We start from the raw sequence: 26,894 nt of genomic DNA, 5'->3' as shown, positions 1-26,894 counted from the left end.
CGGCGATAGCCACGGAATCTTTCAGTCTGCACAGCGTTGCAACGTCGTACCTATTACATAGCTATTTCGTCCGAGATTCGAAATGAATAAAACAACTATTTTACGCTTCCTTTAAGATTCCTAATAAAATTACCGAGAAACGTGTTCAACGTCCGAGCTTCACCGCGTGTTCTCATCTTGGCGCGTTTACACGAATTCACGATGATCACGATCGACGACGGTACGTAATTCGAAATTACCCTCGTGTTTCCGACGGTAATTCCCCGCGCTTAGCGTTTCCTCCTAATCGTTAGAAAACAAACAGAAAGGACATAAAAAGCGACGGCAGACGCGATGCGAGTTGTACGACGAAACCTAACAAACGACGAAAGAAAGACAGAAGGATGTCAATTTTCCTCGGCAAGTGGATAATCAAAGGGATAAGATCGGGCGTTGTTTCGGTCGGTGGAAGGTAACCGACGATAAGACAGAGACGGACTTGTCCTTAAAATTAAACGACCTCGTAGACACGCCATTTTGATCATCGATCGAGAACAGCTATGGATTCCTACAGTTTTGTTGGAATTTTCATTTTCCTCTCTCGCATCGCCCACCTTTAGACCACCGTTGTTCCGACCACCGTATCGAATCAAACGCGACGAGGATAAATTGGAATTTTCTGATCGGCGAATCGCCTATCGGCTCGTACTCGTACATTTTGTCCACGCGTTATCCCAAAAATTCGTAAGTTCTGAAATTGCTAATTTTGACAAGTACGCTTCTCGGCGGTGATCACTCGTACCCGTACTGGTAGGAGGATTAAAATGGAGGTAACATAGAGGAAACCACAGAGACGAAGCACGATCTAGCTAGCTCGACCAAACCGGCAAGGGAGGATGGGACAAGAAAATATTAACGGGCAAACTCATCGTCAGAGCCATGCCATCCATCTGCTTCTTTTTTCTCCCGACTCTTGTCGTCCCCTCTTTCGTCGTTCTTCGGTTTCGTCGTCTTACGCTTTTAGTAGGAGAAGAAAGACGCTGGCTAATAGGATTCACGGTCCTTTGTTTCCTCGTTCCGCCGCCTTCGTCCTTTTCCATCCCTCTGTACGCTGCATACCAATTTTCGGTTTCTCCTTTTTCCCCACTTTCGACTCCGCCGGTCTTATCGAAACGATCCACCCACCAGTCAGGATTCGCCAGGAACGACAACGCGGACAGCGCCTAGTTCGCGTCCCGTTCGTCCTGCAGAAAATGGCAACTCTCGTTCGCGTCCTCCTCTATCGGCGCGCAACGTTACCTACGCGCTAACGGAGACACATCTCGTCTCGTGGAATCGTCGTTGGTCGTTTTAGTCCGTCGTTGAAACGACGCCGCCGTTTTGAAACCATCTTAGCCGTCCAATGATCCAGTCCAGAGGAGACGCGTCTTACCTTTACGGACGGAAAGAGGAGTAGCGACGTTTATTCGACGACTGAGCGTGTGCTCGCGCGCCTATATATAAGGGGTGAGCCACGAAGCTCTCGCTAGAGCAACGAGTTAAGCTCGTTGACATCGCACTCGTGAGGTCAGCCAACCAGAGTTCGATTCCCACCGATCTTACTTTCGTACTTAGCCACTCGCTTATATTCGACCGACTACGACTCTCTGTCTGGCTATGTCGAGAGTATATCGTGTACATACATACGTACTTACGTACGAGAGACCTACCTTATCGTATTATTATATATTACGTATCGTATATTGTCGTTTCCGTTGCTTGCAAATTCAAACTACGCAATATTTCTCGGCAACGTGCATCTTCGCCGCGATCCTTTACGTTGGATCCGCGTAATTTCCGTTCGTGTACCGTGTTGTTTGCAATTTCATTTTTTACGCGGAGTTTGCGCAAGGGTATTCCGCGTACGGTCGCGTTCTGCGTGTGTGTTGTTTTTTTCGTGCCGGAAAAAAGCGTAGAGTTCGACGACGCTCGTAGAAAAGGTATCTGGGAACGCGGTTCGAAAAGGAGTCCCACCTTGATCCATATCGGTGAGACACAAACGCGCGGCATCCACGGAGGAAGTTTTACAATGGCGTAAACGCGAATAAGCGACCTCACCGCGTAATCTTCTCGCTGCGGTTTCGCGTTGCACGGTATTTTCCGTTAAAGCGTGACCAAAGCCTCTGTGTAACGGATGTTCGTATTCAATTTTCAAATAGAAATCGTCCCTGCAGCGGAAAATTAAGTGGCGTGATGGCAACTGCTTTTTGTCTCTTCGTTCAATCACTTTTCCAAATGGCGCGGAAAAAAGTGACGTCGAGAGAACGGCAGACGGTACAAACGCTTTGTGGCGATCTGATTTTTCCGCAACGAGTAAAGAACGATCCGTTACGGAACGAGCAGAATTGTTTTCTCGCTTTAATATCGCGCAACCGTTAGTCGTCTTCGCTACGTATCGAAGCGTTCGTTTCGTGCCTTTTACTCGAATCTGTTATATTTATACTTTCTTTTTGAACCTACACGTTTTTTTTTTTTTTTTTTTTTTTTTACTAAATAGCAGATCTACGATTGTTTAAACGCGTTCCTTCGTGTACATCGATGGAGCCGTATTCCCGTTAAAATTCGTAGACAAAGTTTGTTACTTGCAACTTGCCTTCAAATTCATCTTCGTACGAAGACGCAAACCTGTAGCGATATACCACCGTAAATAAAATCTTGGCATCTTTGCGCGTCCTTTTCCTTTCGATAGAAAGGTAACGTAAACGCGTTGGAATACAGTTTAGGAGCAGTCTCGTAAATTAGTTGGGCCACGAAGCGAGAAAAAAAGTCGGCGCGTATTTTCGTCGTTCGTAAAAGAAGAGAGAGAGAGAAAAAAAAGGGTAAGGTTGGCCGAAAGAACCGAGGGTCGTACACGGTTTGCGTATGAATGGTGTCGAGTCGGAGAAAAAACATGGAAGAGCGAAGAAAAACACTTGGACGACCTGTTTGTCGGGAGACGAAGCTAACTGGTGGTAAAACGGAGTAGACGGAAATGTCATTGCCACGCTTCGACGCGGCGCAGCGGAGTAGACGAGAAGGACTGTTTTTTACGAAAGAAAGAGAAACGGTAGGGTGGAGACGAAAAAGGAAGAACGCAGCGACCACATGGCGCTATGCAAACCCCATCGTCGTAAACTGTCAGCGATACGGCTTGTGTCCTGTTAGCGAAGACGAACCTCGACTCCTCTTCTTCTTCCTCTTTTTCTGCCCCTTCTTGCGTCTTCCCCCTCTGCCTTGTTTTTCTCCACTAGTGGCTTTTTCAAGCGGCGTGGGCGCGGCGTGGGCGCGACGAACCCTTTCGTACGATAAGGAGAAAGACATCTGCCCGCCAAACTCGCATAGTTGATCGAAACGTCGTACTCTCGAACTCGAGTCTAGTCCCTACACGACTCGAACCTGACGTAACGTAAAAGATGAAACGTAGTCGAACGATCTCGATCGGATCGATGTCGAAACGATTTACGCGAAATCGGTGCTACTCTTATTTAAACTTTTGTCCGAGGAGGTATCGTATTCGTATACCCGTTGTGCCAAATCAGCGAAGAACACTCTACCGCGTCGGCATTTCTTGCTCGAATGCCGAAATGCCGAAATGCCGAAATGCCGAAATGCCCACACGTGGCCGACAGACGTGCACCGTGTCTCATTGCCAACGAACCAGCTAGATTTCGATCTAATTGGTCTCTCGAAGTCATTTCGGCTACATTTTCGTCCATCGACCCACTTCCACCACTCCCGCCCTCTACGGTTTTTCCATCTTACGATGGAGTTGCGTTATACGCGCTACTTTATTAACTACGTGTCTTACGAATTAAGACGCGTATCGTACGGCTACCGTCGATCGTCTCGAATAACGGTGACGTTCGTACGAGTGTAATCTCGAAGCTTCTCGCGTTCGACACGACCCGACCGACAACCTCGTCCGTGTAATTCTTCGGATTTTCAACCCCCATTGCCGAACATTAACGAAATTACAGCAGCGTGTCGTACGAGTCGGTTTATCGGGTCGCAGGCACCGAACGACCAAGATGAAACGAAAATTAGCGTATCTCTTTCACGGTAAACGAACGAAACGACAAGTCAAAAGCGACGGATAAATCAGAAATGATTCGCCCGAAAAGTTTGTATTGGCTCTTTTAGCTTCGAAAGTTTTAACAGCTGATTTCCAGTTTTGAAACGTTAGACGCGACAAGTGGCGACGAAGCTGCGATTGGTTTCGAAAAGCATCGCCCTGTCTTCGAGTTTAAATCATCGTGTTTGCTTAGAACGCAGATCCTACTACTACTTGTACTGGAAAGCGAGCGAATAACGGATTACGCTTGCTACGATGCAACTTTCTCTCGCTAATTAAACACCAGTTTAGGGATGTACGGTAGAATTCTATTTACGTTATATCGTACGAGTATATAAACCAGTCGAGAGACAAGCTCGACGAATATTAAGTAAGCAGAGCGCGTATCTCGATTTTCACACGAAATTTTTCTCTCACGTTTATGTTGTTACGTCGAATGGAGTCTGGTCGACTAACTGCGTATCCATTAACAGTCGTAACGCGCTCTCAGAATGTTAAACTTAATGACGTATCATGAGCCCATTAGCTTATCAATGAGCAACCCCTTCGGTATGGGGGAATACGAAAATAAACTGTAGAACTCCGTGAGAATTCACCCACCTTTCTCCGTTCCCTTTTTCCCCAGTGTGCCACATACCTTCTCACACTTAACCGCGTTAAAAGCAGACGGGCTTGCGTTACACATGGCACCAATCGTCGTCGTCGTCGTCGTCATCCTCGTCGTCGTTGTCGTCGTCGTCGACGACAAGGACCGTAAGGGCAAGTGATAAAACGTATTCCTCGTATTACGCTCGAAGAAACATATGTAAGGAGTTGTGCCTTTAAAAAACGGTCAGAGTTTGTTGTTGAAACAAACAACCATACAATGTCTTACGTCACGTACTTTTTAAGAGAATCTAATTTATGAAAACAAACGATATTTTCTACCTCTACGGATGCGTTTGCTTAACATAGCATTCGTTTCTTTGAAAATTCGAGTAAACGTAGCGAAAGGTAAATATTAATTTTGAAAGTTGCTCGAACGCTACAGATTTTACTTAGAGTTAGTACGCAAACTGTGTCGAGTTTAATCTTTTCATCGTTTCTTATTTCGCGCACCTTTGAAATCTTCTTCGATGGAATACGAAGGATCGACTCGTATCATACATACGCTTTCTTTATTTTCTCTTGGAAAAATCACAGCGCTCGAACTTGGTATTCTTGCCGAGAACGTTCAATCGCTACGAGGCAAAGTGACGAGGTGGTGACGCCAGTGCCAGGCACCGATCTAGATCCAACCTAACGCTTTATCTTCCCTTTGCGTTATCTCGGACCGGTATAATATTTGAACAGGTTCCACGCGACATGCTCGCGCGATCCGTCAGTTTTCCAGTTTTGTAAGCACGCTGGCGTGCGTGCAACATTCTCTCGTTGCAGCTGCGTAAGACACGAGAAACTCCGAGCTCATGGCTGAGCTGCGGTCATCCGCCATGTCACCGCACGTCGCGCGATAAAAAACGTAACACGGCCTGTTTCTCTTTTCTTTTTTCAAAAGAGCGATCCTTTTCTCCGCAACGTTGTTATCGTCGTCAACGTCAACGTCATCGTCAATGTGACATCAATCTCATCTCAACCACGAGATAGCGACCCCGAGCTTTGGACTCCTTTGGACACATCATCACCACCTTATCGTCATAGCCTACACGGAAGCAATGACACACCTTAGTCCACATCATAGATAACACATCGACCCCCGACCTTCGGACACTTCTCCACACCATAACCTACACCTAGCCCCTCAACATACTTAAACCAAAACGTATATAAACCGAGACTTCACCCAGCTCGGGCAGTTCTTGTTCCTCTTCTAGTTGCTGTACTCATACAACCCCTATTCTCCGATTCGGTGTTATTTTGTAAGTGTTAACATTTATAATAAAGTTTTATAAAGGAAAATTAGTAGTCGAGTTACGACTCAGCCTTCTTACTACCACCCAAGTACCAACTTTACGTGACATCAACGTCGTCGAGGCCGCGTTTACGATCGACGACCGCACGGGCCAGAGAACGAGGGTTGCGTTTCAAAAACCGCAGAGAGAACACCGACGCGTTGCATCGCGTCGTTCCACGCTCATGGGAACACGTTTCGTTCTTTCTTTCCTTCTGTTTGGATTCCATTCGATCCACGAGACCCTCGCAAAAATGCTGCGGTAATCCCTAGTTGCCATCTTGTCGAAGATATTCTGAGAAAAGACGCATTTCTCTCTCTCTCTCTTTCTGTCTCTCTCTCTCTCTCTTTTTCTCTCTCTCTCTCGCGCGCGCTGCTTTGCTTCTTTTCGATAAACAAATCTTACGTCAGTAAGGTCAGTTGGTCGGGTACGTACATGTATCGACTATCTCGCAGTGTTGATCTGGTAATTTCATCCCTCGCCGATGTTTTCGGAAAGCTGATTTATCGATAAATTAATAAAACAAAGCGGTTGCCAGATGGTAGGTGCTAATCAGCGGTTAACCAATAATCATCGGCGTTTTAGGTAATTGGATATTCGGGCAAACAAGGGTTTTTCTGGCGTATTTACGAAGCACGAGCTTCCCCGTAGAAAATAAGCAGCTCCCGAACCCGCAGTCACATTACCCACGTGGGAAGCTTCGCTTACTCTCTGTTACCGCTTTCTCATTCATAGCGTTGAAGCACTACCTCATCCGTGTATCTTGATCGTCCTTGCTTCGAACGTAGAATGGTCATCGATCCTGTCAAAGAAATCGGACGCCTGTTCTTTTGTTCCCTGTCGCGTGTTGAATCGATCGTAAAGAGACACGTGGTTGCAACACTCGAGCATCCGCTCGTTACGTGCTTACGATAATCGTCCGCTTTGATTTTTTAAAGGTCCGTGCTTTTAAGCCTTGGTCGTTACATTCTTTCCATGTTCCTACAAAATAATCGAAATTTATACGTTTCTTACGATCGTTGTCTCGTCTTTGAAACTAACGCGATAAATTAACCTTCTTACAAATGATTCGGCGTATTCGAAACTGTCGATTGGAAATTTCTTTTCTACTAGATCGTGAAAAAATAATTTAGTTCGACGGAATGATCGAACGCCGGTAGTAGGTGAGTATCCCGAAGCTGATTACGAGCTAGTATCATATTTCTGTTTTTAAAGATCGATGCGTCAAACGGATACGAGGAAACTGTACTGTTTCCGTTTCGTTCTCAACGCATTTCGTTCGCAATTTACGACACGTTGCGTAAGAAATCCCAAGACCAATTGCAAAAGCACGCGTATCGCGAAAGGAGAAAGGGTGTACGAGTGGTTGGGATTTAATTAACACGCAGTGTGGCGATTGCTCAATCGAGAAGTATGCCTGGGTTGCTGAGCTCAGTCCCTACACACGTTGGTCAACGAGCAGTCACGATCGAATCGCGACATCTTTCGATTCCCTCGGATTCTTATCTCGTTGCTTAATTGATCGCGTCCGTTGACCCTTAATTATTCGACGATCCGCCTCGGATGACCCTCGATCCGCAGCCAGCCCTTCTCTCTTTTCCTTGCACAGCCGATTCCGGCTATCTCTTTGCCTCCTACACCTTGCCACGCTAGGAGAAACGGCTACGTTCTCTGTCGGTGACGCTGCCGGTCTTAATGGATGCTAATTCGACGACCGTATTGCGGTGCCGTTTCTTAATTAGCGGTCCTCACGAGCGCCGACTGCGATCAGTGTCCCGAGCTAATTACACGCTTCTAGATCTTTCAGTTGCTCCCATCGGTTGCGCTGTTCGCCTCCTGGCTTTTTCCAGCTAAAGTTACGACGTTTTCTGGTCGCTACGGCGTTTCCAGAGTACATTGGTTCGGCCGATGATAGGGTCCGGCCAGCATCGAGGAGAAAAGAGTTTTTGAGGGGCCGAAGAAGCCTCACGGAGGGGAGGGGGAGAAGAGAGAGAGAGAGAGAGTCGGTCCATTAACATTCGGCGCGGCAAATTACAAGCCGAGACACTAATGGACCCAGCACGGGCGGTCCTCCGTCCATTGATGGTGGGTGGTGATGGTGATGGCGATGGCGATGCTGATGCTGATGCTGATGCTGATGTTGATGCTGATGTTGATGGTAACGGCGTTGTGTGGTGCAGCGGTGGCTGGTGGCGGTGGTGGCGATGGTGGCGATGGTGGCGATAGTGGTAGTGCCGGTGTTGCTGCTGGTACTGGTACTGGCAGTTGCGACGCCGATGTAGGTGTTTACCTGGGACGTCTTCCTTCCTTTCTTCTCCTCTCCGTCATTTTGCGGGACCAAGTCGAAGACGAGTTTTCGCGACACCGCAGTCTTCTTCGAAAACGCCGGCGATAGAATCCGCCCCCGACATAGGTCGGTCTTGGTTTTTTCAAGCTTTTTCTCTCCTTTAAATGGAACCCGTTATATCCCGTGATCGATATATCGTATCGTAAGCGGTTAGTTGGCGTCGTTTCGCCGAAACGGCCGGAGTTCTCGCGTGGTCCGATGCGGACACGGAGCGCGATTGGCCGTATTGTTCGCGGTGGCTGGAAAAACTGGTGGTGCGGTGCGCAGTCGCGCAGTCACTGGCGTAAAAAGCATCGATATCGGGAGCGAACGAGCGGTTAATGCGAGCGACCAAGCGTGTTGCTGGCCCAAGAGCCAGCGTCGCGTCGCGTCGCGTCGCGTCCCGTCCCGTCCCGTCTCCTCTCGTCGTTCCATCGCGTTCCTTTCCTCTTTCGCTTCCCTTCGTGATCTCGGCTTCTTGCGCATCTGCTTTTTACTTCGCTCCTTCGAGTAATTCGAGCTCGTGCCAAAAGAAGTCGGGGAATTTGCCGCGGCCGAATGCGCTCGAATTTGATGGTTCCGCTCCCAAATCCGGCCATCTCGCTGACTCTCGCTCGCCAGAAACGTCCTTACCTTTATTTGTTCTCCACCGTTTCTTATTAACCTCCTTCCTGGTCACGTTCTCTTTACCTTTCCCCGTTCGCGGATCTCGCCGCGTCTTTTTTCCCCTTTTCTCTCGGTACGAGACATCGTCGTGAACAGTAGTAGTAGTAGTAGTCCCTCTGCGCGACAAAAATTCATTTGCCCGTGACGGCCGATATATCCGAGTAGATTGAACGACGCGCCGTGACGTTGCACCTTCGAGCTACAGTTTCACCTAACATCTCACAGAGATAGCGCGATAATGTCGATCTTTTTTACGAAGCACGACCGACCGTCAGTTTCTTACCGTTTCGCGAAAGTCAGAAAATTGTCACGATTTTCGGAATTCTGGTAAAATCCTCGGTTTGCTCGTGCTTGGTTTTCCGTTCGTCCGCGACTGCGTTGCGATTGCGGACCGGACTAAAACGCGAAACAACTGGAAGCGACGAAGCGATTTCGAATAGACGTCTCTTCGGTCGAGCACCGAATAACCGAGCATATCGAATAACGAATGTTGGTGATTCGTTGTGGTTTATTCCAGATAAAGTGTATCAGCTCGAGGGGAGAAATTGACCGTCGTCTGCTCAGGAAAAAACTTTTTGCTTCCATGCTTTGCACGAATCGTCTTCTACCTCGTTTCGCTTTTAAAACCGACTCTTGGCCCTTTTCCGTAGCAAGTTTCAAATTTAAATCGTAACGGTGGCGTCTGTCGCTGAATCGTCTCGGAGAAATTTCCATGTTTTCTGACCAATTAAGCGTCGCGTCGATCGATCGGCGGATTCGTTCGTGACGCGCTGTGCCAAGCCCAATTTCAGATGCCCGTTTAGATAATGTCGCGCGTGTAGAGAAAAACCGCGAGCCCATTCGTCATGTCCCGACGCGACCAAAGAAAGAAAAATCAACGGTAGGGACAGTGGAGGAAAAGGGTGGGGCGCTGTTGGATTTACGAGGCAATTTTCGGCAAGCGATCCGTTAATTTGCGGACGATACGTGGCGATAAATTCACGGAAATCGCGGTTATCGATCTTTCTTATGGGACAGCGGTCACGGAGAGAAGGAAAGCCGGCACGAGATCAACGGATCTCGTTAATTAATAACCCACGCGTCTTATTAATTGACCGCGAACCGACTTAACTCCCACATCTGCGGATACTCGACGAATTCTTTTCGCCGAAGCGAAGCGGAGGAAGAAAACGATGTATCGAGTTCGTATTTAGGAAAAACGTTGTTACGTATTAATGACAAATTGAAATTTACAACATAGAGTCGACAACTCGATATACGCAACGCGCGTTTGTTCGCGTTAATGAAAGTTTAATTTATCGTGTGAATAGGAGGCGAGAACTAGGAAGAGAGCACGGAAATTGACATGGAACCAGCGCGGAGTTTACACTCCCACGTAGCGGGATACATGATTCATCGGCATCCTCTTAATTGTCTTATTTGGTCGAGCGAAAGTAAGCAAAAATTCCACCGCAGTCTGCTAAATCGACCAACGAACGGAATTACGCGCCTCGTGCGTTCGATCGTCGATCGATCGCTTTCCACCTGGGCGTGTCTATCCTTCGTGTTTGCTCGAAATTCCTTGTTTGCCCAGAAGATTTTCGGGCCTCGTATTTTACCGCCCATTTAGAACCATTATCTACGAGACATCATAACGCGTTACGCGCGAAAGATGGGTTCCTTGTTTGACTTATTAGTTAACGCGTCCTTCTATAACATACCACCTACTGTTACTTGTTCGCGGAACATGTTAATTCTCGACCATTGTGATCGATAGTTTGCGATTGGGGATTATACGATTGGCAAACAAATCGTACGATCGGATAGTAATTTTGAGGATAGTATCGCCCTGTTTTATCGTTCGTTTGTTTATAAATTCGATATAATATCGAAGTTGCTGCGAAGAATACGTAATTTCAAATGAATATCTACGCGTGTCTCTTCCAGCGGTTGAAACGGAATATAACGACGCTAATTCCGCCTAATTTATCAGACTTCGAGCTGTCAGTCCGGTAACCGACGATCGAAATCGCACCAGCTCCCTTTGATTTTTACGACATTCGCGCGTAATATAAAAACAGAAAAGCATCGATGACTTTCTAATTTTCCATCGTTCGCGAACATATCGCCGAGTTTCGCGTGGAATCCGGATACAGTGCGTAGCTACCGTTGTAACTATGTGTAACGCCGTTGCGGATCCTGAATACAACGTCGTGAATTGTTCGTTGTATCGTGAGAATGAACGATCCGATCGATTCGATAGTAGATGCGTATTGTAAAAACGTTTCTCGTGGGATTTTTTATAAATGCTGAAAAGTATAAATTATAAAGCGTGGCTCCTACGAGCTTATCGCCGGTCGTGAATCCCTTATTGTTAGAAGCGACGTTAGGATCGACTACGACGAAAGGATCGACGGAAGATTGGATCGTGATCCTCGTAACCGAGAGTTTCGTTTAGTTTCGCCTAACTCTTTACAGCGTGGAATTTAGAATTTCAGAATCGGTAGGAAATCAGCGTCTTCTTCTTGCCGTGAAAGATTTTACATTGTTCCACGTTGATTCCAATTCCTCGCTTCTTCTCACCTAGCGTTTCGCAACTTTTTCAACTCAAAGTATACGACGTAGCAGACAAGAAGAACGCGTAACTGCTAATTGCCAAAGTTCTAACAATCTGATAGCACTTTGCGGTATATGTAACTCGTCGATGTGTACTAGATTCGAAACTAATATCCGTGTGCCGATCTTAAACTTTGCGGAAACAAAACTCTGCCAATATATGCATCGATCCAACGAACGAGGAAACGAACAGGTGCTTTACATCCTACAAAAATCGTCTCTCGCAAAATTATCGTGGCGGAGTACTGCACTTTTTCCCGCGAATCAAAGTTTCTTGCAGCCTGTATATCTCCACTTGCCTGCTATTTTCGCGCAAACGTCGCGCAAAGCGCAATCGATCTGGCATCGACGGCTATTCGTCGTGCTCCCGCCATAATTCTCTGTTCCCGGTTGTTGGTCGCAGCAGAGACAGCGACATATCGGTTCAAGACATTCCGGTCGTGTGTATACAATTTACGGTTCACGGTTTCCAGTTTCCAGTTTACAGTTTCCAGTTTACAGTTTCCAGTTTACAGTTTCCAGTTTCCAGTTTACAGTTTACAGTTTACAGTTTACAGTTTACAGTTTACGGTTTACAGTTTACAGTTTACGGTTTACGGTTTACAGTTTCCAGTTTCCAGTTTATAGTTTACAGTTTACAGTTTACAGTTTACAGTTTACAGTTTACAGTTTACAGTTTACGGTTTACAGTTTACGGTTTACAGTTTACAGTTTACGGTTTACAGTTTACAGTTTACGGAGCGATCTCAAGCCCTGGATGGTGATTCTGCAGCAAATACAAGTCGTCCTTCCGTTCTTCCATCTGCGAGATTTTCTTGCTCGTGGACGCGTACGATCGATCCTTATGGGCCGAACCGCGATCTCGCCACATATAGAAACCCGAACGAAGAAAGGGGAATCCGGGAGAAACGCTTCGAGCACGAAGAACACCTGGGTACGCGGTCCTTTACGGTTTCGATTAATTCCACTCCGCGGTTTTCTTTTTCGTTCGCTCTTCTTCTTTTCCTTCCTCTTACCGAGAAATAAAAGAAATCGCCAGCGAGTGATTAAACATTTGCAGTCGAGAGGAAAGAAACGCTTTGGTATTTGATAAAAGCGAACGTTTCCAGAGCGGACAGCTCGATGATTACGTGGTTGGGCAAAAATCTCGATCGTCCGTCTTCGAGCAACTAACTTTCTGCTTTCGATTTCCGATAAAATACCTGCGATCTTTTTCATTTTCCAATGGTAGGCTGTTTCTTACGTAATGACGAATATTACGCTAAAAGCTAAGAATTAAAGCTAAGAATTATTTTTGCAGTTTCGTATAACGTTTGGCTCGAATCTTTTCTCTTACGCCGTAAATCACGTTATAGTTTCGTAAATTTTTAAATCTTCTACGATCGCGAAAGATCGGTGCGAAAGCACGAAATAGATTCTTTCCCATTTGAAATCTCGTTAATTCCTTCTTATATTTTTATAGGCACGCGTTCACGATCTTTAAACGACGCTTGGCGTTTATACTTTCCGATTAACCGATCATCTATCCAACCAGAGATTCGATTTCGCTCCATCGATTTCAGTCGATTAAGCCGAAAAGCTTCGTAAATTGGCTATCGTAATTGAATCTTGCAAGTTATTGAATTGCAAGTTATTCGCTCACGTCACGATAGAGAAACGTCAAAATTTTCAACTACGAGTCCGATTATCGCGCCGATAATACGAACTTCAACGAGTGTACGCGTTTATGCCTCGTAGATTGCGATTGATACGCGTTATGCGCACGCACGTCGAGCGAAATAAATCTTGTTGGGTGTCGTGAAGCTGCCTGGATACATCCACGTTGCCCATTATAATTATCAGAGAGAATGGTCAACCATAAAGTGGCTTCGTTTTATCTTCTCTCGAACAACGTTGCTCCCTCCGAGAAGCACAAAGCAGAATGACGATACTACTGGACTGGACGGAACTTTACTGCCCGTCGAGTGCCTGATTGATACATGCTGCGCGCACACACCATTCTTTGATGCAATCATATTCGCCTGTAGATGTAGATATAGATGTAGATGTAGATGTAGATGTAGATACACGTAAACACACGCGAGCAGTACAGTAGCGTACTTGTTCGACTAGCGACACGTTGTTAATCCCACGTTTCCAGAGTTATTCGTAAAACGTAACGACAATTTGTCAGAGATAAAACGGTATCGTCGCGTGTCGGAGGAAGTTGAAACGTTTGCTGGTTCGAAACAAGGTTCGGCTAAAAATGAGACAAAAGTAAATAAATATTTCGACGATATCGTCTTGTCTATGGAATGCCTTTGGATCGCAAGCGACAGGGAACGCGCATTTTCGCTAAATCATAGGACGCGTGCGTCCCACATTCGTTAATAAAGTACACGATAGTGTAATTACAGCGTACTTGACACGATATCGTAGCTAGACGGCTGCGATCGTACCGGTTGGATCAGCAGAGTACATAATATAAAGTAAACATTCTACTTTACACCGTGTTACGTGAAAGATTATTTTATCGCTCCGATACATCTTGTTTAGTAATTTCACGATTTTATGAAAAAATATTCGCTCGAGTTTGAATGAATGAAGAGTTTGAAGAATGGTCGTATCCGTGAGAAGAACGCGATACGACGTAGATGGTTCGAATTTCGAGGATTTGGCGGTACGTTTTAACGTTAAATGCACGCTTTTTGCAAAGAACGGTTAAACGCGAGACGAAGAAAGTACAGCGAAAAGAATCGATAAGATTGGTCGGGATAGATTCGATGGAATATAATAAGAAACGAGAAATCGGTCGTTTCGAAGCGCGTTACAACTGCGTGCCGAACCAGGCAATCTCTCGTTTACCAATCTAGAAAACGTAAAAACGAAAAGTTACACGAGCAACTCGATTCTTTCTAAAATAACGTGTCCCTTAGGATGTAGACGACGATACGTATATGCGATACATATACGTATACGAGGTTTTTCTAGTCGGCGGTGGGTACCGCGTTCGGTTCGTTACGTTCCTGGCTAGCTTAGAAGGGAATATTCACAGACAGAAGTCGATAAATCCAAGCGATGATGCTCAACGTGGCCTGCTGCTGGCTGGACCGGACCGGTAGTCGAGAAGAAACTCGCTGCCGGCGAATAATGGCCGTGGAATCGTCGCTTCCGTTTATAGAGATACCGGCTGCGGCCTTCTAAGCGCTCGCATACGCGATATCCTCGATGCAAGAAGTCGACGGAGAAGTTGCGCGTGAACCAACTTGCAACCAGCTGCGCTCTCGACAACGGCCACTCGTTTTACGGAGAGTTCCGGTGGTCGACGTAAATGAGATCGGCAACGGTGCCGGATAAAAGTCGAATTTTCCAAAGTAATAAGAAAGAGTGCTTACGACCACGAATATTCTCGATGGCTGATTTCGAGTCGACCAAGCGTCGACAAATGTAATTTTACCTTAATGTCGTTCGTGTTTGTAAATCGCGATAAAGTTGCGAATTGGCGATACGGCCGTTTCGTTATATTACGATATAACGTTATATCGTTCTACGCGTAGAATGCGAAGAACGAGGTTGACGCGTCAAATCCGCGTGGATAACGATATGCGATCGACCTAAGCCGGATACGTTTCATCTCGTTTGAATAACTCGAATAACGTACGACTTATCCGTGAGATCGAATACGAATTCCATGCCACGCGAAGCAAAGAAACTGCGATTCCGTCACATTCTACCACAGTCGAGGTGAGCGAGTCGTTCTACTCGGTAACGACTCGCTCCAATTTGTCGAGTGTCCTTAGAAAATACCGAGGGAATATTCGATTCGATCGAACCGGTCGGACGAACGCGCGCTCGATTCATCGGAGAAAAATTCTTCCGATCGCGCAACGACCAAAGGAGGCGCTAGTTACCCTTAAGGGGACTCGTTTCTCGGTTCTTCCTATCGACGGTTTCTCGCGAAACCGAGTCTGATCCATCAGGGAGCACGATGCGTGTTCTCGAACCAACGATCGTTGCGAACCGGTAGAAAGAAAGGCGTTTCTTTATAAAGGCGTTTATTCTCTGCCGGACGCTGCGCCGTTTCGACTTTACCTTTCCGGATCGCGTCGCAGCCAACGACCGTCGTGGTGGAAAGCTCGCGAAACGTTTTGCGGTTTCTTTCGGGTTATCCTGGCGAGATTTTACAGTTGGCTTCCCGCCGACGGAAGCGAACGATTACGCGAAATAATAAAGGAAAGGTTTAATTAGGGGCTGCGGAGAAAGAAACGGAATGCGTGCAGTTACGGTTCGCCAAGATGAAAGCGTTTCCGCGAATAGACCCGATTTTTACGACAGTTTGGGCAGAGCGCGCGAGCGTGGGCGCCGAGATACAACCTTAAATTCATCGTTGGCAAACTGCCGCGAAGGATCGGGCTCTTCCGTTTTCCAAACCTTTCGTGGAAACTTTCACCGCTCTTACATCTTCCGTTCTTATTGCTTAGTCGGAGCAATTCTCCTTTTCTCTTCTTTTCTTCTTCGCCCTTCGTCTCCAGTTCGACGCCTTCGAGCAAAAGATTCGTCCTTCTTTCGTCGTAGATCGTTCGTTCCAAAAATAATAATTCTTATCGATTTACCGACCAACAACAAAATCTCCACGTCTATGTCCAACTTTGCTAATGCATATTGTTTTTACGCTGTTACAGATGCACGTCGAAATACGTGGGAGAATACTGTCAACATCTGAACCCGTGCCACACGGGACCACGCTGTCAGAACGGTGGTTCGTGCAGGGTGAAGGAAAGTAGCGGGGGTGGTACGCCTTCGTTTACCTGTTCCTGTCCTGTCGGATTTACCGCGAGCCTGTGCGAGATACCCATCGAGAACGCGTGCGACTCGTCTCCGTGTTTGAACGGTGCCACTTGCAATCTGAAATCGCTCCGCGAATACGTTTGCACCTGTGCCACTGGATACACCGGTAAGGATCTCTCAGTAATTTCATTCTCTAAATCGACCAAAAACAAAAACAAAAACAAAAAAAAAACCGGCACGGCGCGTCGCGACGTAACGAAACGGCAGATTTTTATCGAGAAAAAGAGTTGTACGCGCAATCCGACTCGTTCTCCAGTCACGGTATTTTTTCCAACAACTTTACAGAGTAGGCTTCGCACGTTTATCGCGGCACAATTATTTCGCAAACGCGTCGATTATAGCGTCCGTTGAAACGTTAAACGCCGCGTTAAAACGATATACGGTAATCGAGTTTAAATTTAGATTGGAAAACGCGCTTCGAGCAACGCTCGAATAGCAACGATCGAAATAGCTTGAAAACAATTAGCCGTAAGAAAAAAGAAAAGAGAGTTTAGAAAAAAGGCTGGCGCGAATTCGTATTACCGAGAGAGATTGACGGAGTAAAACGAGACGAACGAACAGCGGCGGCGGTGAATCGACAGGTACCTTAGCCGCGCACTTACTTACGTAAAAGGTCGTCGATGGACCGATCGAAGAGATAACCGCGGTAGTCGATGCGTTCAAAGGCATTCGTGCGTCGGGCTCTTCCTCCCGAGAGAAACGCGCGAGAGAAGTTGGATTCGTTGGCGAATTTGCTCGCATGGCGGAAGTTTCGGTGCGTAGCCAAACGAGTATTTTTTATGGGCCGGCTTAACGCAGGCGCACGTGCTCTCTTGACAAATTCGTAACGATGTACGAAGGAGAAAGAAAAACGAGGACGAAAGAAGAGGAAGGGAAGAAGGAAGAAAAGGAGAAGCTTGTGCCAGCCGGATAATTGGCGGAGAGCGATACAGCGTTTGGCCGCGGCGGTACCTTTGGGCCAGTGGTTCTCACGTTTAAACTACCAATTTTCCTGCTTTCTGTCTTTAACGTTTGTCTTGTTTTGTCATCGTCGTGTTATACTATTCGTACCGGCAAAGTGTAGTTAGCGGTTAGTAAAAATCTCGAGATATCCTGCGAAACGCAAAACGGTTACCGTCGTTTGGATAAAAAAATTAGAAGATGCGAAGAATTTATATACGTAATTCGATTCCTTTCGTTGCTTTCGTTGCTTTCGTTACTTTCGTCTCGACGATGGCACGTTATTCGTTGATAACGCGAAATCGTCGGAGAACCACCGATCGTTGCTAGCGAGTGCGCGAGATCGCGCGCAGATCCAGAGGCAAAGACGTCTTAGATTCGGCAGAACGACGAACCACGAACGACTCTGGTAATTAGTTTCGCTAAGCGGTGACCTTTGAGAGCGGAGGAATAAGATTTTACGTAGATAGCAAGACTTTGTCACCGTCGTCGCCACCGTCTTCAACGATATCTCTCTCCTCGACCGGACGCCAACCTCGGCACGGGCCATTCGTAAAATCGTGGTAAACGTACCCTTAGCCGTATCACGCCCACTTGCCGATCGATAGGAAAAGATTAAATTTCGAAGTAACGTTCGATTTCTCGATACGTACACGTATCTAAGCGGTACCGTTCGAATTTTTAGTTATTTTCGTACGATATACGCATCTTACGCTCCCTATTGCAGCGTAGTTGACCATTCTCTCTTAAATCTTTACGTTGTTAAGCCGTTGTTAAGTCGTAAGCTTCCACGTGCATATATTATACGTTTAAATTCTTGCATTCTCGCGTACATTCTTACACAGATACGTACCTCTGCGTAACGCATTTGGTCGTGACGGGGTCGATCCATACTCGTACGGCAGGATGGGACGCACCCCTCGTCCTTCATCCTCCCTTTCGCTCCCCTTCGCTCCCCTTCGCTCCCCTTTTATTCGATTCTTCTTCGGCTCGATCTATTCGCTAGCAGCTGCCAAGCCTTCGTTATCCGTTTTACTTAACGATTCGAAGATGGGATTTCTGTGCAAGTACGCGAAAAAACGCTTTCTAAACGAGCGGAAAGCTTCGTGTGACTGTACGTCTGTTGTTTCTCTACCGGCTGTCTGAAACTTATATTACACTTAATATATAAGAGGCGTTTATTGTAATACAGCGTATTACTGTAGCTTTAAAGTATGCGCGAATATATCGTTAACGACACGGCCGTGGCTGTGGAACGATCTTTTCGCAATTCGATTTACAGAGTTCGGTCGAGATTTCCGTACGCCGTTCAAAGTGTAAAAGGCTCGTCGTGTATCTCTACCATTCGTTCTTTTTCGTTCTGTGTGTTCCAGGCGAGCACTGCGAACGACAAGACCACTGCGCCTCGTCGCCTTGTCGAAACGGGGCCGAGTGTCTGTCGCTGGAGGACAGCTACAAGTGCACGTGTGCACCCGGCTTTACCGGACCGAATTGCGCGGACGACATCGACGAATGCGACAGGAACCCGTGCAGACATGGCTCCTGCAAGAACATTCACGGATCGTACAAGTAAGTCGAACGACATCGTTAACGGTCCCCTCCCGATACTTTACGTATCTTCTTTCAACGTAAATTGCCCTTTTCCACGAAACCACGATGCCACTCGATTTTCCGCTAACCTATTCCACGATTTCATCGGTTCTCCTTCCTCCTTTCTCCTTCCTCCTTCCTCCTTACTTCCGTCTGCATCTCTCTCGCTCGTTCCATCGGCAGGACCAGGCCGATGCGCATCGTGGCAACTACGTACTCCGCGTCAATTTTTATCACCGTTTCGCCAGATCCTGTTATCCCATCGGAGCTCCTCCTATAGTTTCGAATGGTCGAGCGAAACTCGGGATACGCGATCGAGAAATCGGTTTTGCTTTTTAAAACTTCACCGGCTGTACGTATAACGTACGATTATATTTACGTTACCGAGTTCGATCTTCGCTCGTGAAATTCTGTCTACGCTTGCTACAAAATTACGCGTGATTTCGGTAATTCAACGATGAAACGGTTATTGCTGTTACAGTTTCGAGATATAGTAGCGCGCGAGTGTACCGAAATAAGTAAATAATTAAGCTTGCACGCGAGACCGTGTTATACGATTACGATATACATATGTGCTTGTATATTTTGCGTTTACGACAAATAAGACGGTAGAACACCGGAGTTGGCAGGATGAAAAGGAAACGAGAAAAAAGAAGGGGTTGCGGAAAAGAAACGAGCTCGCCAAAAACTGGTTCCACCGGGTAACTTAAGGCCCGGCGGCCGCGGCGCGACGCGGCGCGGCGCGGAGAACATAAATCCGCGCTTTGTTCAGATCGAGTCGAGATTAATCGAGACCGGAGTCGAGTTGACCGCGCGAGAGCAGATAATGTCGCTGGCTGCGACGTTATGTCGAATTATATCGACTGGACTCTACACGTACGCTCCACCTTTTCGTTTCCTTCGTCGGGAAGGACGACGAGGGCTAGCTTTTCTAGCTATCGCACCCATAATACGGTTCGTCTCCGACAGCGAGGCTCGACGCAAACGACTACGTACGTACGCGGAATTACGCGTACGAAGGAATAGACAGGATTAGTTTCAGCGAGAGTCGCGTGTACATCTCTCGCTTTACTCTCTGAAAAATGGAAACATCGACGAATATTCGGAAACGTTTTACGCGGCTTAACCTCGCTACCCCTTTCGGTCGTAGTTTTACCACTACGCTTACTCTGCCGCTCGGGATATCGATACCTTCTTGAAAAGTCTATCTCGGCAGCTTCGCAGAGGCAATATCGCGTCGGCATCGCTCGCCCGTAATCGCAGAAGCAAGGATGTATTCGCGCCACCGCGATATCGGCTTGCGTAGAATACGGCAAAGGGAGGAGAAAGAAAGCGACGTTAATGCCGGCGCGCACCCTTAATTGAACGGTATCTGGTTAACACGGACGAGGCAAACTCGTACTTGGATAGAAATAATCGAGCTTTAGCCGGCTAATAAATATCGGCGAGGGGTTAATCGCACCGCTACCCAATAATTCCGTTTAACGTCGTTAATCCGCCTCTGCCTGTAGAGCGTAGACCCTGTAACCTTTCCTCGCCAGGGATAGTTAACGCCGCGTATACGCATCGCGCGTACGCGCATCCCATTTAGTCGCGGCATTAAACCTCGGATACACACAGGAACGCGTAGTCTTTCTTCGCCTGTCTCTCGGTACCTTGTGCCAGTCTGCAACCGTCTTCGGAAGAATTATATTATCTATCGGATATTTGAATATTTTCGTATTTTCTCTAGAGAAAGAACCGCTGTCGTCTCTCTCTTTCTCCCATTCTCCCATTCTCCCATTCTCCCATTCTTCCATTCTCCCATTCTTCCATGCTTCCCGCCTTCTTTCGTCGCTGTCGCCTCTGCAACCCTTTGCTCCGCCTTTCTCCGTCCACCGATGCCTCTTGCGCTCGAGAAGCAATAACGTTCAATTGGGTCTAATAAAGACTTTGACGTGGCGTGCCTGACCGCCAGGTGGTGCTGGCCGAAGCTGCTATGTTATTAAATAGTTAGGTCGAATCGGTGGCCGAGCATATCGCCGCTTCGAGGACAGGCACTCGATCGATCGACTCGATCGACTCGCGATAAATAATCGAATTCCAACTACGAAACGTCCGATATCGCTAACGTATGATAATCATTTCCATTCGTACAAATTGCTTATGCGAGTTGTCCGTAATAACGATCCAACTGGAATCTCGCATTTCTAACGTTCGAGAAGGTATTCTCGCCACTTGCGATCACTGTCCGCTACCGCTACCGCTACCACTACGCGGCAAACTACGTGCGAGAAAGTGCACGCGGTTGGCTGAGTCTGTGCGCGTGCTCGCTGCTCAGGGCAGGATGTGATTTATGAAACGATCTGCTTGAAGTAGAATTTAATTGAGCGGAGGCGAGGGAAAAGGAAGGCCACGTGGACCGACGTTCCTTAACCTTCTAACCCGACGCGACGATGGATCCGCAACGGATCCTAATAAATTACGGCCTTCGCGGCAATTTCGAGCCTCGCTGCGATTGACCCGGCAGAGTCCGCTTCTTTCCAGCTTCCAGCCGAAACTCGCATCTGGATCCCGCCTTCTCGTATCCCGGAACGCGTCCACGCTTCTCCTCTTCGTCTTGTTCCCGAATCAACGAATACAGTTTCCCAACGTGTTTTCCTCTCTGAAAATTTTTCCCTCGTATTTCCAAATTTTCTCCACTCCTGTACCTACGTATTCCCGTGTGGTACGAGCCTCGGCTCAATTAACCATAAGTTAGTCGATAACGACGCAAATTACGATTTCGCTAAAATATACATCGACCTATAATCGTCTATAAATAGCAAATAGATCGGATAGACCTTGAGTGCGAAACGCCTAAGAGATTACTATTTCGTTCTAAGCAACAGTGTTAACCGTTTTTCCGCTACGATCGACCGTTTTCTCTCAAGTTGCCGATTGATCGACGAACAAGTTTTTTCATGCACGAGAGCAGAAAGTTAAAGGCGATCGCGATCCACTATGTATCTATGTTAATGCTAGAGAGATGAAAATCTGTTGCGCGATTGTCGTTACCCTTGAAACCGAGGTGGAAGAAGAAAGTGATCTCTAACGAAGAGGTGTTCGCGTTCTCACAGCCTTGCTCCACGTTCCGACCGTCTCCATCGCTGACAACAACCGCTGGTGGAGGTGTGCCCGTGGCCGTGTCACGTAGCAAAGCCTGGTCTACCGACGATTCACGAACAGTTGTCGACAACTCGGTTTTCGAGACGTTTCCACGGAATAAAGGAAGCCTTGGACGAGGTCAATCGGGTCTGTTTCTCTCGTGGAAACGGAGCACGACAGAACAGAGGAGAAGGAAGAACGGAGTGGAAATAAGGATCTCGAGCGATTCGAAGAACCCGTTTCTTGGCCGCGACACCGACCGCCGCCCGATAACTACGTGCCTCGAATGCAGACGCGCGACGTTTTCAAATTTCGCCCAACTACGCGCTCGCCTAGCCGCGTCACCATCTTTTTCCACCATCGAGCACCTTTGTCTATCCGGAGAAAATACGGAGACGTTGAAAACGTTCAACCTGGCTTGTCGTATTATCAACGGCGTTGTTGATACGCATCGAGAAGACCGGGCATTCGGATTTTTCGAACACGTTGGCTGGAATTCTTCTCCGGAGGTCCATTACGTGCTTCGAGTACGAAAGTATCAACGTATGCAAAGCGAGTGTAAAGTAACGCGACCAGTTCTGCCTGTCTACTTTACCGAGATATTGAAAATTTGCCTTTTGCTCGTCCATCTCCTCTCGTATAATCGCTTTGTCGCCAATAGTCTTGCTCCGTACGGAATTACGTATGAAATCGTATTTAGACGTAATTCAAAGGTATACCAGCGATTTATACTAATTTTCGCTAACGATATAGCGTAAATGAAAGGTAGATTGAAAAGAATCGAAAGTAATGACGATAACGCGTCGTATAGTTATTATGCTGTGTATACAATTATACGTGTACGTATACGATGTATAGCACTTTATGGGAAGGGAGCTAAGGTTTCCAAAGAAAAAAAAAAAGAGAAAAGAAATCGACGAAACAACCGTTTAATGGAAAGAAGGTAGAAATTTGTCAGAAACATATAGTAGTGCGTATCCGTTTGCACCTTGGTGCGTATTTCGACTAAACAAGAGCTGCGTATATCGGCGAGAGAAGTTGAACGCGTGAGATTAATCGTGTAAAACTCGATCGAGCTGTCAAGGTTAAATTCCGTTGCCTTTTTTTCGGTCTTTTTAGAGAATGGATGATGCAAACGAGCTATACGTTTCGTTATTCTCCTTTTTCGAGGACGATCGTGCAAAGCTTAGAAACGTTCTATTTATATAATAACTACGATTAATAATAACCCACCTATGTAGCTCGGATCGGACGCAAGCTCGAGTAACAGCTTTCGACGCCGAATCGTAAAAAGAAATTATCGATGATTCGACGAGCTGACCGGCCAACGATTGTTTAATCACCGCTACAGTCCGCGTCGTATCGGTCGCTCTTCCACTATTTATAATCACGTGGAACGTCGTAGGCGTTGAAGCATAGTCGCTCGATCTACTCGGACTAGCGTGGCAGCAACATCTACGTTCTGCGTACAAGGTTTTTCAGTCGGGCGTGTATGATCTATCGCGTTATTCGCAGTACGATATTTACGCCATACGTAATCTATACGACGGATTCGTTTTAATCCAACGCAGTTGCGGAATTTGGCAAATCCCCGTACGAGAATGCACGTAATAGGAATCGTTATGGAATAAATTATGTAATTGCTCGTTCGAATTTTCACATTTTTAATTCGCCTAAAAATACAATAAATAGTTGACGGAGCGAGCGAAAAAGGAATCGAAGCATCGATAGTTTGATGATCTTGCAGCGCGTTTGTTCGAAACATTCTCAAACAGGTTTATCGAGTTTGCTACACGTATATACTTGCTACGTTTCTTTAAACCATGCCTCGTTTAAAATATTTTATTCTTTTCTATATATAACCTCTTTTCTCTATGGATTCGCTCGATAACTGTAACTATAATTGGCTATAATTCGCGCGACACTCTATGGAAACGACGAATACGAGACCAAATCGCTTCGACTTTTCGCCGATTCGCGGTAAAATTGCGCAAACAGCAAGAATATTCAACGGGGAAGTTTATCGTCGAGAATCGTCTGACGTAACGATTATCGAGCCCAATTCAGGCAATTACGACGGTGGGAAAGCGCCCTGCGCCAGTGTTCCATTAGCCGCGTTAGTCCAACGTTATGCTCCTTATTTTACGCGCGATGCATCCGTTTACGTCATAACCCCGGACACACAATACCCGACGCGAAATTAATCGTTGCTCAAGCGTAACGATTAATCCGGCAAATTAAAAGTTTCGTCAGGCCCGAAACACATCATGGTGAAAGACCGCTGTATTTGTCAGAATTGTCAGAATGGTATTTATCGATAGATACGTGCCATTGGACTTGCGACCTGCGAAACAAACAGATATAGTTCAAGGATAAATAGTCTGTGCTACGCGCGACGGTACAGATATTTTTCCTTTCACGCACTCGTATTCGGAAATAAGATTATCGTCGAACGAAACACGTACAAAGTAATTTCAACGAACAAACACGCGATTCCTACTAGTAAAATAAGGCCGCTGTGCGAAGCAGTCTCGTTCCTCGTTTCGCGAAATATAACGGAAACGCTGATGTATAATCAATGAGACGATCTAGATCTTAGTTCCATTGGAACAACCTCGTGTAGCAGTCCCGTGCGAAAGAAGAACGAGAATGCGCGGGAACCGGGAACCGACAGCCGGAATATCCTTGCGACATCCGTTACATTTATCGTAACGCGTGGATCATTTTTCCCGCGATTTCCATCGACGTAGCCCATCGTCGCCCATTTGCGTAACGTTCGTAATCGATGTGAACTCGCTTGCCGTCAAATTGATGTTTCTGTTTCGTTGACCCTCGTACCAGCAACCGGACGAATACTCGGCCACCGACAGCTACCGACAGCTACCGATTCTTTTACGTCTCCCTACTAATTATTTACGAAAGAGAAGGAACGACGCGTAAGCGTAGATTTACATAACGTTTGTACTTTGTATCCGATGAAACAAACGACATGGAAGGAGTCACGAGATCTACTCATTTTTCGATCACCGTTCGCGTGGTTGACATTTTCTCTTCTCTCTTTCCTTCCGTGTCCAACATCGAGTTTCTCGATAACGCCGTAACGTTATAAAGCTGTAACGATCCGAAGCAACGCGCGGGCCAAAGTGGAAGGTTATTATTAGCCGGGAGAATACTTAATATTTCGTGCGAGAATGTTGGACTTCGATGGACTTAATAGCCTCGTAAAAATGATGGAGAAGGAGCGTCTGAAGAGAGACCCGACCGCTCTCCCGTCCCTCGATCGTTCGTGATTTCAATCTGCCCGCACCGTTCCAATTTCGCATCAATTAAATCGGTGGACCTCGTATAAACGGCTGTTATCAATTTACAACGTTACCGACGGTCAAACCGTCGTCTAACGAGCCGTCGTGGTTTCCGTTAAATTCCTCGTCTATCCTTTTTCTTCAGTTTTCTTTTACCTTTTCTCGTTTACACGCCACGATTAAGGTGAAACTTTACCCGTTAAAACAACGGAGGGGATATTGTATCGCTCTTATCGTAAGATACTTTTCCGAGCAAGCTGCAACACCTTCGCTACGATCCTCCGATTCGCTCGTGTTCCGTTCGTCCTGTCGACACGCGAAATATAACTGGACTACTTTACCTTCCGAAGGTGTCGCTCGAAACTCCAAGAATCCGCGTAGTAGACGCAACGATCTTGCCCTCTTGTTCTCTCCTGACCTTCCTCTCGTTCGTCCGGGAACGATCAGGGAAACCGAACAAAACGACACGAAACAGAAGGTTCGTTGGAGGTCGCGTTCTCGATGATACCGAGTCGATCGTGACAAAGCGCGACCCACTCGTCCTCTCGATCTAGTCCCATTAGTTTCGCGCATCGGTCCACCTTTTTGCATTTATCGCGCGCGCGAGCAGACCCTTTCTTACTCGCCGGTTTGCTTGCGCGTTCTTTCGAACCGAAATCGCTTCATTTTGCAATGTAATCGCGTACGCATTGCCCGCGACGCAATTGACCCGCCTTCAAGTATCGTGTCTCGCCGTGGACAGATCCTCGAGCCACGACTTGCTTCCGGTGTAGATTGATTTCGTGATTGGACGCGGGAAGGAAGCATTTGCGTATTATCGGCGTTCCATGGAAGTATCTATAACGTAGCAAGCTACGATACCGCTTTCAAGCGTTTATATGCACCGTCCAGGTTACCATCGTTACGTAGGTTACAGTTACGCAGTCGCGATCCCCAAGTATTGCTGAGACGTACACACTAATAATAGACCGACGAATGAAAATAACATTTGCAACTTTTTGTAGCTTTCGTAGCATCGTAAATTCGAAAAGTTATAAATTATGTATATAAGCATGAATACGAACGAATTATAAAATTATTTGTTAAAAAGGACGTTACGATTAAATAGACGCACGATGAAGAGAATATACGTACGTCTGAGAATGATAAAAGTAAAAGAATCGAGTTTATTTTGTATTTTGTATGTCGGCGAGTGTCCTGTGGCGCGATGCTTTCGATCGCCGAAACACGTTCGGTGTTCTGTCGGTGGTAGAAACACTCCGACACTGACGACTCAATTACCAGCAGAATCTTAATGCTAATCGCGTGCCTAATTAATTAGCAGAGCGAAAAATGGTAGTATAGAAAAAGAAATCGTGATTCGACGATGCTCTATGCACGATATTCTTCTTCTCTTCTTTCTTTGGCCAACAGTACGGATGTTGGCAGAAATATTACGCGATAGAATAACGAGTCGAACGAAAACGAGGGATAAAAGTACGATCGAAAACTCGTATAACTTACGATACATGCGTTCTCATGCATAC

The 26,894-nt window shown here is 46.6% G+C and overlaps 1 protein-coding gene across 1 annotated transcript in view; it reads left to right on the top strand.

Moving 5' to 3' along the window:
• Positions 1–26,894, top strand: part of LOC117205937 (neurogenic locus Notch protein) — a 182,838-nt gene that overhangs the window by 53,024 nt on the left and 102,920 nt on the right. The window contains exons 3-4 of the mRNA XM_033444800.1: positions 16,246–16,517; positions 18,724–18,919. Coding sequence (XP_033300691.1) covers positions 16,246–16,517; positions 18,724–18,919 — 468 coding nt within the window. The remainder of the gene's footprint in view (positions 1–16,245; positions 16,518–18,723; positions 18,920–26,894) is intronic.

This window comes from Bombus bifarius, unplaced genomic scaffold (genome assembly GCF_011952205.1).
Source record: "Bombus bifarius isolate JDL3187 unplaced genomic scaffold, Bbif_JDL3187 scf7180000007996, whole genome shotgun sequence".
Lineage (NCBI taxonomy): Eukaryota > Metazoa > Arthropoda > Insecta > Hymenoptera > Apidae > Bombus > Bombus bifarius.
This window is presented reverse-complemented; position numbering and strand designations above follow the sequence as displayed.